Source organism: Eriocheir sinensis, chromosome 7 (assembly GCF_024679095.1).
Source record: "Eriocheir sinensis breed Jianghai 21 chromosome 7, ASM2467909v1, whole genome shotgun sequence".
NCBI lineage: Eukaryota > Metazoa > Arthropoda > Malacostraca > Decapoda > Varunidae > Eriocheir > Eriocheir sinensis.
This window is the reverse complement of record NC_066515.1, coordinates 16,802,912-16,815,280: the sequence shown is the minus strand read 5'-3', so window position 1 is coordinate 16,815,280 and position 12,369 is coordinate 16,802,912. Positions and strand designations below refer to the sequence as shown.

Below are 12,369 nucleotides of genomic sequence, written 5' to 3'. Positions count from 1 at the left end.
CTTAACTTCTTTCCTTCCACTCTTCTGTGTGTGTGTGTGTGTGTGTGTGTGTGTGTGTGTGTGTGTGTGTGTGTGTGTGAGAGAGAGAGAGAGAGAGAGAGAGAGAGAGAGAGAGAGAGAGAGAGAGAGAGAGAGAGAGAGAGAGAGAGAGAGAGAGAGAGAGAGAGTCATGTTGTGAGTGCCAATACAACAGTCACCTTTAAAAATTGATTAGATAAATTCATGGACAGCGATGTTAGGCGGGGTTAGGTTCACAGGAGCTGCCTTGTACAGATCCCTCTCAGCCTATACAAACCACCCTCTGAACCCCCTCCAATACAAGTCACTTTTAAAAATAGATTAGATAAATTCATGGAGACTGATATCAGGCGGGGTTAGGTTCAATGGAGCTGCCTTGTACAGACCCACCGACCTCTTTTTTTTCTTTTTTTTTACAGCAGAGGAGACAGTGCAAGGGCGTAAGAAAAAGAAAACAATAAAGAAAAAAAAAGCCCGCTACTTACTGCTCCTCTTGCAGACTCCTTACGTTCTTACCCCTTATCCCTCTCACCCTATACAAACCCCCCCTCTGAACCCCCTCCCCCTCGTCTCCCTTCACCAGGATCGGCCGTGTGTTACTTCAGCCTCGAGTACCAGGGCGTGTACGTGACCCAGAGTATCATCAGCGTGGGCTCCGAGATCAACTACCTGCAGGTGGTGATCGAGGCGGCCTCCATACCCATCTGGGGACACTGCCACCGACGACTGGGCAACAATGTGATACTCTATGACAAGTGAGTGTGGGGGAGGGGGGGGGGTGAAGGGGAAGGTGGGGGGGGTAGTAGGAGGAGGGGGAGAAGGAGGACTAAGAGGACTTGTAGTAGTAGCGGTAGTAGTAGTAGTAGTAGTAGTAGTAGTAGTAGTAGTAGTAGTAGTAGTAGTAGTAGTAGTAGTAGTAGTAGTAGTAGTAGTAGTAGAAGTAGTAGTAGCGGTAGTAGTAGTAGTAGTAATAGTAGTAGTAGTAGTAGTAGTAGTAATAGCAATGCCAGTTTGCCTTTACCGAATATGGTATTATCCACTTACTGACCCATAACTATGTAAATAAAGATCACCAGGAATAAAATTTTGTAGCAATAACTATAAATAAATATCGCTGTTTGTGTTTGTGGTTAAAAATCGCATATATCGTCAAACAGAATCTCCTAAGTACGACAATCTGGCAACGCTGTGTAGTAGTAGTAGTAGTAGCAGTAGTAGTAGTAGTAGTAGTAGTAGTAGTAGGAGGAGGAGGAGGAGGAGGAACAGTTTAACTTCTAATCTCACCTCCTATCTATTATCTTGGCGTTCTATCTTAGCAATACAGTGTCTATCTATCATCGTTCTATCTCTCATATCAAAACAGTGGCCCTATTCAGTACCTAACCAAACCATAACAAAACTTTTCTCCTCTCTCTCCTAACTTCTAATCTCACCTCCTACCTATTACAGTATCTTGGCTCTCTATCTTAGCAATACAGTGTCTATCTATCAACGTTCTATCTCTCATATCAAAACAGTGCCCCTATTCAGTATACCTAACTAAACCATAACAAAACCTTTCTCCTCTCTCTCCTAACTTCTAATCTCACCTCCTACCTATTACAGTATCTTGGCTTTCTATCTTAGCAATACAGTGTCTATCTATCATCGTTCTATCTCTCATATCAAAACACTGCCCATATTCAGTATACCTAACCAAACTATAACAAAACCTTTCTCCTCTCTCTCCTAACTTCTCTTCTCACCTCCTACCTTTTACAGTATCTTGGCGTTCTATCTTAGCAATACAGTGTCTATCTATCATCGTTCTATCTCTCATATCAAAACAGTGCCCCTATTCAGTATACCTAACCAAACCATAACAAAACCTTTCTCCTCTCTCTCCTAACTTCTCTTCTCACCTCCTACCTTTTACAGTATCTTGGCTCTCTATCTTAGCAATACAGTGTCTATCTATCATCGTTCTATCTCTCATATCAAAACACTGCCCCTATTCAGTATACCTAGCCAAACCATAACAAAACCTTTCTCCTCTCTCTCTCTCTCCTTAACCGAACCATTTATATCCCTCTCTCCCCCTGAAGTGGCGGGACAAACTACATACCTACCCTTAAAAATGCATACCTTAGTTTCTCTCCTACTTCAGTTACTATTACATTCCTTCTTCTACGTCTCAATGAGCACTTAATCAATCCATTTCCTTCACTTTCTCCCTCAGCACTAGCGATGCAAACTGCATACACTTTTTACACCTTCAGTTTTTCTCCTGCCACAGTTAATACCACATCAGTTCTTTTTCTCCTTATTCAGTACTTAACCAAGCCAAATTATGACCTTCCAATAGTCTCTCTCTCCGTAACCAAGCCATTTCCATCTATTTCCATTCCAGCACTGGCGGCACAGACCACACACTCAAGACTACATACCTTAAGTTCCTCTCCTGCTATATTCCTTCATTCAGTGTATATCCCTTATTATCCCTGCTATATCCCTTATTCAGTACTTAACCAAGCCAAATCATGACCTTCCAATAGTCTCTCTCTCCGTAACCAAACCATTTCCATCTATTTCCATTCCAGCACTGGCGGCACTAACTACACACTCAAGACTACATACCTTAAGTTCCTCTCCTGCTATATCCCTTCTCTTACGTCTCAGTCAATACTTAACCGAACCCTTTCCTTCTCTCTCCCTCAGCACGGGCGGCACAAACTACACACTCAAGACTACATACCTTAAGTTCCTCTCCTGCTATTTCCCTTCTCCTATGTCTCAGTCAGTACTTAACCAAACCCTTCCCTCTCTCTCTCCCTCAGCACGGGCGGCACAAACTACACACTCAAGACTATATACCTTAAGTTCCTCTCCTGCTATATCCCTTCTCCTACGTCTCAGTCAGTACTTAACCAAACCCTTTCCTTACCTCTCTCTCTCCCTCAGCACGGGCGGCACAGACTACACACTCAAGACTAAATACCTTAAGTTCCTCTCCTGCTATATCCCTTCTCTTACGTCTCAGTCAATACTTAACCGAACCCTTTCCTTCCCTCTCCCTCAGCACTGGCGGCACAAACTACACACTCAAGACTAAATGCCTGAAGTTCCTCTCCTGCTATATCCCTTCTCTTACGTCTCAGTCAATACTTAACCGAACTATCAATAACAAACTATCAATATGAAACTAACACGAATCATACAAGACACAACCTTCCTCTTCAAACACCACAACTCAAGTCCTTTACTAACAGCCTTTTCTTCCGCTTCCTTTCCCTTCCAACACTCCAGAAACAGCCGACGCCTTCTTAAAACGTATCTGAACCGTCATTAAGTCATTTCCTCCCTTTAATACCTCTCCTAAATACCAGAACTACTCAAAACCCTTATTCTCACTCACCCTACCCTTCCTCACCTCCCAACCCTTCTCGCCTTTGAAATCATCTTAAATCGTCTTAGAACCTTTGTTAACTACCTTTTCATCCTTATCATTTTCATTCTTACCATACAACATCCTTCCCTCTCTCCCTCAGCACGGGCGGCACAGAAGGCATACACTGTTTCCTCCGCTTATTACGTCTTACTCAGAGCCTAGCCAAGCCTTTCTTAAGCTAGCTAACTAAACATTTTCCCGTGCCTCAAATAACGCCTTCCTTCCCTCTCTCCCTCAGCACGGGGGGCACAGACTGCATACACTGTTTCCTCCGCTTATTACGTCTTACTCAGAGCCTAGCCAAGCCTTTCTTAAGCTAGCTAACTAAACCTTTTTCTGTGCCTCAAATAACGCCTTCCTTCACTCTCTCCCTCAGCACGGGCGGCACAGAAGGCATACATTATTTCCTCCTTAAGATAGTCCCCTTTTTATGTCTTACTCAGAGCATAACCAAGCCTTTCATAAGCTAGCTAACTAAACCTTTTTCTGTGCCTCAAATAACGCCTTCCTTTCCTCTCTCCCTCAGCACGGGCGGCACAGAAGGCATACACTGTTTCCTCCGCTTATTACGTCTTACTCAGAGCCTAGCCAAGCCTTTCTTAAGCTAGCATATTAATCCTTTTCCCGTGCCTCAAATAACGCCTTCCTTCCCTCTCTCCCTCAGCACGGGCGGCACAGAAGGCATACACTGTTTCATTCTTAAAATACTCTCCTCTTATTACGTCTTACTCAGAGCCTAGCCAAGCCTTTCTTAAGCTAGCATATTAATCCTTTTCCTGTGCCTCAAATAACGCCTTCCTTCACTCTCTCCCTCAGCACGGGCGGCACAGACTGCATACACTCTTTCCTCCTTAAGATACTCTCCGCTTATTACGTCTTACTCAGAGCCTAGCCAAGCCTTTCTTAAGCTAGCTAACTAAACCTTTTCCCGTGCCTCAAATAACGCCTTCCTTCCCTCTCTCCCTCAACACGGGCGGCACAGAAGGCATACACTGTTTCCTCCGCTTATTACGTCTTACTCAGAGCATGACCAAGCCTTTCATAAGCTAGCTAACTAAACCTTTTTCTGTGCCTCAAATAACGCCTTCCTTCACTCTCTCCCTCAGCACGGGCGGCACAGAAGGCATACACTATTTCCTCCTTAAGATAGTCCCCTTTTTATGTCTTACTCAGAGTCTAGCCAAGCCTTTCATAAGCTAGCTAACTAAACCTTTTTCTGTGCCTCAAATAACGCCTTCCTTCCCTCTCTCCCTCAGCACGGGCGGCACAGAAGGCATACACTGTTTCCTCCGCTTATTACGTCTTACTCAGAGCATAACCAAGCCTTTCATAAGCTAGCTAACTAAACCTTTTCCCGTGCCTCAAATAACGCCTTCCTTCACTCTCTCCCTCAGCACGGGCGGCACAGACTGCATCCGCTGCTTCCACCTTGAGTTCCGCTCCAGCCACATCCTGGAAGTCCACAACGAGGGCCTCAACAAATGCTACACCACCGAGGCCGCGGCGCTGCACACGTGTCCCACCTTGGCGCATATACGGGACAGAAGGACCAGGGAGATTATGCTGTATAGTGAGTCTTTGTGTCTTGTGTGAGTGTGAGTGTTGTATGGTAAGAATGAAAAGGATAAGGATGAAAAGGTAGTTAACAAAGGTTCTAAGACGATATAAGGTGATTTCAAAGGCGAGAAGGGATGGGAGGTGTGGAAGGGGAGGCTGATAGTAAGGGTTTTAAGTACTTTTGGTGTTTAGGAGAGATATTAAAGGGAGGAAATGATTTAATGACGGTTCAGATACGTTTAAGAAGGCGTTGGTTGTTTCTGGAGTGTTGGAAGGGAAAGGGAAGCGGAAGAAAAGGCTGTTAGTAAAGGACTTGAGGAGTTTTGGTGTTTGAAGAGATATGAAAGGGAGGAAATAACTCAATAAGGGTTCAGATACGTTTTAAGGCGTTGGGTGTTTCTGGAGTGTTGGAAGGGAAAGGGAAGCGGAAGAAAAGGCTGTTAGTAAAGGATTTGAGGAGTTTTGGTGTTTGAAGAGGAAGCTTGTGCCTTTTTTTTTTTTACAACAAAGGAGACAGCTCAAGGGCACACAAAAAAAGGAAACAATATTAAAAAAAAAAGCCCGCTACTCGCTGCTCCCAAAAAAGAATCAAAAGAGGTGGCCGAAAGAGAGGTCCATTTCGGGAGGAGAGGTGTCCTGATACCCTCCTCTTGAAAGAGTTCAAGTCGTAGGCAGGAGGAAATACAGATGAAGGAAGATTGTTCAAGAGTTTACCGGCGTGAGGGATGAAAGAGTGAAGATGCTGGTTAACTCTTGCATAAGGGTTTTGAACAGTATAGGGATGAGCATGAGTAGAAAGTCGCGTGCAGCGGGGCCGCGGGAGGGGGAGAGACATGCAGTTAGCAAGTTCAGAAGAGCAGTCAGCGTGGAAATATCAATAGAAGATAGAAAGAGAGGCAACATCGCGGCGGAATTTAAGAGGTAGAAGACTATCAGTAAGAGGAGGAGAGCTGATGAGACGAAGAGCCTTAGCCTCCACTCTGTCCAGAAGAGCTGTGTGGGTGGAGATGCATACACGTGAGATGCATACTCCATACGAGGGCGGACAAGGCCCCTGTATATGGATAGCAACTGCGCGGGGGAGAAGAACTGGCGGAGACGATACAGAACGCCCAACCTCGAGGAAGCTGATTTAGCGAGAGAGGAGATGTGAAGTTTCCAGTTGAGATTTTGAGTTAAGGATAGACCGAGGATGTTTAGTGTTGAAGATGGTGACAGTTGAGTGTTGTCGAAGAATAGGGGATAGGTGTTTGGAAGATTGTGTCGAGTTGATAGGTGGAGAAATTGAGTTTTTGAGACATTGAAGGACACAAGGTTCCTTCTGCCCCAATCGGAAATGATAGCAAGGTCTGAGGTTAAGCGTTCTGCAGCCTTCAGTCTGGAGTCATGTACTTCCTGTTGGGATGGCCTTCTATTGAAAGAAGTTGAATAATGCGGAGTGGAGTCGTCGGCGTATGAGTGGACAGGACAGTTTGTTATGGAAAGAAGATCATTGGTGAATAACAGGAAGAGAATGGGTGATAGGACAGAGCCCTGTGGAACACCACTGTTGATAGGTTTAGGGGAAGAACAGTGACCGACTACCACCGCAGAGATAGAACGGCCGGAAAGGAAACAGGAAATAAAGGAACAGAGAGAGGGATAGAATCCGAAAGAGGGCAGTTTAGAAAGCAAAGACTGGTGCCTTGTATGATTCGTGTTAGTTTAATATTGATATAGTTTGTTATTGAGAGTGACTGATATGTTACTGATAGTGTTATTGATACTGATAGTGATAGAAAGTGGCTGTAGAGGTTTGTTATGTGTCTGAAGGTAGGGAAGGAATCTGGTATGTGTCTTGTATGATTCGTGTTAGTTTGTTATTGATAGTTAAAGTTATAGAAGGGTTATGTGTTTGGGGGGAGGGGTCTGTGTGTGTGTGTGTGTGTGTGTGTGTGTGTGTGTGAGAGAGAGAGAGAGAGAGAGAGAGAGAGAGAGAGAGAGAGAGAGAGAGAGAGAGAGAGAGAGAGAGTGGTCAGGGTTTCTTTTTCCCCTCCTCTTTTTTTCTTGTTTCTCTTTCTTCTCCTTCTCATTCTTCATTAATTTATCTTTTCATCTTTCAATCAATCATCGTCTTTTTCTTCTTTTTTTCTTCCTCCTCCTCCTCCTCCTCCTCCTCCTCCTATATCACCTGTTCTTCTTAATCATATTTTTTTTCCCTCTTTCTCTGATTTTATTCCTCCTCCTCCTCCTCCTCCTCCTCCTCCTCCTCCTCCTCCTCCTCCTCTTCCTCCTCCTATATCACCTGTTCTTCTTAATCATATTTTTTTTCTCTCTTTCTCTGATTTTATTCCTCCTCTTCCTCCTCCTCCTCCTCCTCCTCCTCTTCCTCCTATATCACCTGTTCTTCTTAATCATATTTTTTTCCTCTCTTTCTCTGATTTTATTCCTCCTCTTCCTCCTCCTCCTCCTCCACCTCCTCATCAACCTATAAAACCTCTTCTTCTTAATAATATTTTTTTCCTCTCTTTCTCTGATTTTATTCCTCCTCCTCCTCCTCTTCCTCCTCCTCCTCCTCCTCTTCCTCCTATATCACCTGTTCTTCTTAATCATATTTTTTTCTCTCTTTCTCTGATTTTATTCCTCCTCCTCCTCCTGTCCCTCTTCCTCCTCCTCCTCCTCCTCCTCCTCTTCCTCCTATATCACCTGTTCTTCTTAATCATATTTTTTTTCTCTCTTTCTCTGATTTTATTCCTCCTCCTCCTGTCCCTCTTCCTCCTCCTCCTCCTCCTCCTCCCCATAAGAGTGACTCACCGTCTCGACATGTTCAAGTTTTTGTCTCCTGACCTGACGTTATGCCAACCTTCTTCTTCTTCTTTTTATCTCCCCCGTGACGTCACTTCCGGTACGTGTGTGTGTGTGTGTGTGTGCGTGTGTGTGTGTGCGGGGGGGTGAGGGGGTGATGGAATGTCATGATCATCCCCAGTAACAAATTATCAGAAGGAATGACTCTTCGAAACTCTAACGCCCCCCCCCCCTTTAATTAAGACCCCCTCGGCAAGACTCCTCACCTCTTTAAAGGAAATCAAACCCCAATTTAAGTCTTTCTATTCCTTTATTTCCTCTCAGACAGCCACAGAAACAGCCGCTATTGAAGGGGCGGCACATAAACCCGTTCAGAGACATTTTAATACTCTGAAATCATCCATAATTGTCTTGGAAGACTTTTAGACAATTTTTTTTTTCATTTTTTCCTTTTTATAATTCCAAAACCTTTACTAAATCATCTTTGTTCGCACTTTCTTGTTTTCTTCTTCCTCTTTGTCATCCGTCTTCGTTCTCTTCCTTCATTAACTTTTACTCTTTATCATTCAGTCATCTCTTCTTCTTCTTCTTCTTCTTCTTCTTTTTCTTCTTATTTTTCTTTTTCGTCTTCTTCTTCTTCTTCTTCTTCTTCTTCCTTCTCCTCCTCCTTCCAAACACCAAAAATGATCAGATCCTTTATTAAGAGCTTTTTATCCCCCTCTCTCCCTTTCTTACCTTTAAAATTATCCAAAGTCCTTACTAACAGCCATTTCCTCCCCTTCTTCCTCTTCCAACACCCCAGAAACAGCCAATACCGAAGGGGCAACTCTGCAACCCTTTTTAAACGTATCACAACCCTTATAAGCAGTCTTTTTCTCCTTTCCTTCCCCCCCAAACATATAAGCAACTCAAAAACTTTACTAACAGCCTCTTCCTTCTCTTCCATCCCTTTCAGTGACCCTTCTCGGCTTTGAAATCATCTTATATAGTCTCAAAACCATTATTAACGATAATTTTTATCACATTCATTTCTCTCTCAACACCAAAACCGCTCAGATCCCTTAATAACAGCCTTTTCCTCCCCTTCCTTCCCTTCAATGACCCTTCTCGCCTTTGAAATCATCTTTCATTGTCTCAGAACCATAATTGAGAACCATTTTATCGCATTCCTTTCTCTCCCAACACCAAAACTGCTCAGATCCTTTATTAACAGCCTTTTCCTCCCCTTCCTTCCCTTCAATGACCCTTCTCGCCTTTGAAATCATCTTATATAATCTCAGAACCATAATTAAGAAGCCTTTTATCGCATTCCTTTCTCTCTCAACACCAAAACTGCTCAGATCCTTTATTGACAGTCTTTTCCTCTCCTTCCTTTCCTTCAATGACCCTTCTCGCCTTTGAAATCATCTTATATAATCTCAGAACCATAATTGAGAACCATTTTATCGCATTCCTTTCTCTCCCAACACCAAAACTGCTCAGATCCTTTATTAACAGCCTTTTCCTCCCCTTCCTTCCCTTCAATGACCCTTCTCGCCTTAAAATCTTCTTATATAGTCTCAAAACCATTATTAACGATCCTTTTTATCACATTCATTTCTCTCTCAACACCAAAACCGCTCAGATCCTTTAATAACAGCCTTTTCCTCCCCTTCCTTTACTTCCAGTCACAAAGGCTGCGCAAAACCCTTACAAACAGTCAATTCCTCCCCTTCCTTCCCTTTATTTATTTTTTATAGCGAAGGAACAGTTCAAGGGCAAAAAAAAAAAGGAAACAATAATGAAAAAAAAAAGCTCAACGTCCTTATTAACATTCTCGTCCCCCTCTTCTTCCTCTCCCTCCAACCCCCTAGAAACCGCCAACACGGAAGGGTCGCCGCTGCCGCCCGTGTACTGCCCCCTCAACGGCCGCTTCCACTTCACGTACAACATCAACGACGGACGTGAGAGCGCCATGGAGTGCCCGCAGCCCACCTCCAGCCTGGCCAACTGTCCCGCCGGCAACGCCTTCACGGTGGACTTCCATAGATGTACCTTCGAAGACTTCAGTGAGTGGCAGAGGCTTGGATAGATAGGGAGGGAAGGAGGGAGGAGGAGAGGGTGATAGAGAGACGGATAGATAGATAGATAGATTGGGTTGGAAGGAGGGAGGAGGAGAGGATGATAGAGAGACGGATAGATAGATAGATAGATTGGGTTGGAAGGAGGGAGGAGGAGAGGATGATAGAGAGACGGATAGATAGATAGATAGATAGATAGATAGATTGGGTTGGAAGGAGGGAGGAGGAGAGGGTGATTGAGAGACGAATAGATAGATAGATAGATTGGGTTGGAAGGAGGGAGGAGGAGAGGGTGATAGAGAGACGAATAGATAGATAGATAGATTGGGTTGGAAGGAGGGAGGAGGAGAGGGTGATAGAGAGACGAATAGATAGATAGATAGATAGATAGATTGGGTTGGAAGGAGGGAGGAGGAGAGGGTGATAGAGAGACGAATAGATAGATAGATAGATAGATAGATTGGGTTGGAAGGAGGGAGGAGGAGAGGGTGATAGATAGATAGATAGATTGGGTTGGAAGGAGGGAGGAGGAGAGGGTGATAGAGAGACGAATAGATAGATAGATTGGGTTGGCTTGGGCTTTGAGTTTATTTTTTCATTTCTACTCTCTAAAAAATCATCTCTCCTGTCTCTCTCACTCTCCGTCTCTTTCCTCTAAACCTCACTATTCTCTCTCTCTCTCTCTCTCTCTCTCTCTCTCTCTCTCTCTCTCTCTCTCTCTCTCTTCCTTCCTTCTTTCCTCCAAACATCTTACTTTCTCTCTCTTACTTTCTTATCTACTAATTTAACCTTCTCTCTCTTTCCCTCTTTCTTTACCCCTCCTCCTCCTCTTCCTCTCTTCGCTAATTTTACCTTCTTTTTCTTATCTTACTGTAATCTAACCTTATCTCCCGCTTTCTCTAACCTACTCCTCTCCCTCTCCCTTCCTCCCTCCCTTTCTCTCCCTTTAACCTCCTCCTCTCTCTCTCTTTCTAACCTCCTTATCTTACTCTCTCTCTCCCTCTAATGATCTAATCCCTCCGCTTCTCCCTCTCTCCCCAGCCAAGAAGTACGAGTGCCTAGGAGATTGGGAAGGCACTGATGGGCAGAGGTACTTGGCACTCCATGACCCAGCCGCCGCCGCCGCCGCCGCCGCCGCCAGCAACACCTCCGCCGACACAGGGGAAGACCCGCCCCCCCAGGCCAGATTCCGCTGCGCCGTGAGTACACAAAGGAACACAAAGGAAGAACAAACAACAGCAGACCTGCTGGTCCTTACGAGGCTGTTTGTGACAAGCTACACTAACTATCTAATCAAAGGTGGAAGATGAAGGACAGCAAAGGCGAAGGCTCCTCCCCACCCCCCCATCCCTCCAGCCAAAGTTGGCAGGAAAGGAAAAAGAACCATGCAGCATGGAAAAACTGCATGGAAATTATGTAGGAAAGAGGAAAGAACTACCATTACTGCTACCACTAACCAGGCGATAAAAGCGGACAAGGACACCAGTATTCGAAAGAACTTAACGTTATTACGACAATGAGTAATATCTTAGTTGCTGGTTGGATTCAAAACACTTGTCGAATCTGTTCTTGAAGGCCGTAACTGTTGTACTATCAACGACATCACAGGGTAGAGAGTTCCAAACATTAACAACTCGATTGAAGAAGAAGTGTTTGGCTTCGTGCGACGAGAATCTTTTACCACTTATCATGAAATTGTGATTTCTTCTTGTTCTATTTGATTGATCAATTGTAGAGTAATCTTCCGCATTAATATCACTGAATCCTTTAAACATTTTAAACACTTCTATTAGATCGCCTCGCATTCTTCGTTTTGATAGACTGAATAAATTTACTTCTTTAAGCCTTTGTTCATATGTAGTAGGGAGACCAAAACTGTACACAGTACTCTAGACGGGGTCGAACCAACGAATTATACAGTTTTAATATTACTTTTTCCGATTTATTATTAAAGACTCGTCCGATGAAGCCAACCAATTGTTTGCAGTTTTAACTACCTCTGAACAATGCTGACCTGGCTTTAAATCGCTTGATATAGTGATTCCAAGATCCTTTTCTTTACTTACTGCAGAAAGTTGTTGGCCATTCATTACGTACCGAACGCGATTGTTATTTTTTCCAATGTGCAACACTTTACATTTGTCAACGTTAAATTTCATTTGCCATTGATTGGCCCAACGTGCAAGTCGATCTAGATCTGATTGCAAAGCTTCTTCGTCGAGTGTCGCAGTTACTTTACTAGCAATTTTTGTGTCATCAGCAAATTTTGATACTTTGCAAGTGAGCCCATCATCGATATCATTAACATAAATTAAGAAGAGCATTGGGCCAAGCACTGATCCTTGAGGTACGCCGCTTCTGACGTCGAGCCAGTTAGATGTAACACCGTTTAGAACTACTATCTGTTTCCGCTCAGAGAGCCAGTCCACAAGCCAATTGTGAATGTTACCTGAGATACCGTGCGCCAATAGTTTACTGAGCAATCGTTGGTGGGGGACCTTATCAAGTGCCTTTTGAAAATCC

General features: G+C 44.0%; 1 protein-coding gene across 1 annotated transcript in view; it reads left to right on the top strand.

Annotated features, from left to right (window-relative positions):
* Window positions 1-12,369, top strand: part of LOC126993429 (uncharacterized) — a 41,087-nt gene that overhangs the window by 16,711 nt on the left and 12,007 nt on the right. Inside the window, exons 2-5 of the mRNA XM_050852505.1 lie at window positions 602-773; window positions 4,840-5,015; window positions 9,640-9,834; window positions 10,888-11,045. Of these exons, the coding sequence (XP_050708462.1) occupies window positions 602-773; window positions 4,840-5,015; window positions 9,640-9,834; window positions 10,888-11,045 (701 nt within the window). The remainder of the gene's footprint in view (window positions 1-601; window positions 774-4,839; window positions 5,016-9,639; window positions 9,835-10,887; window positions 11,046-12,369) is intronic.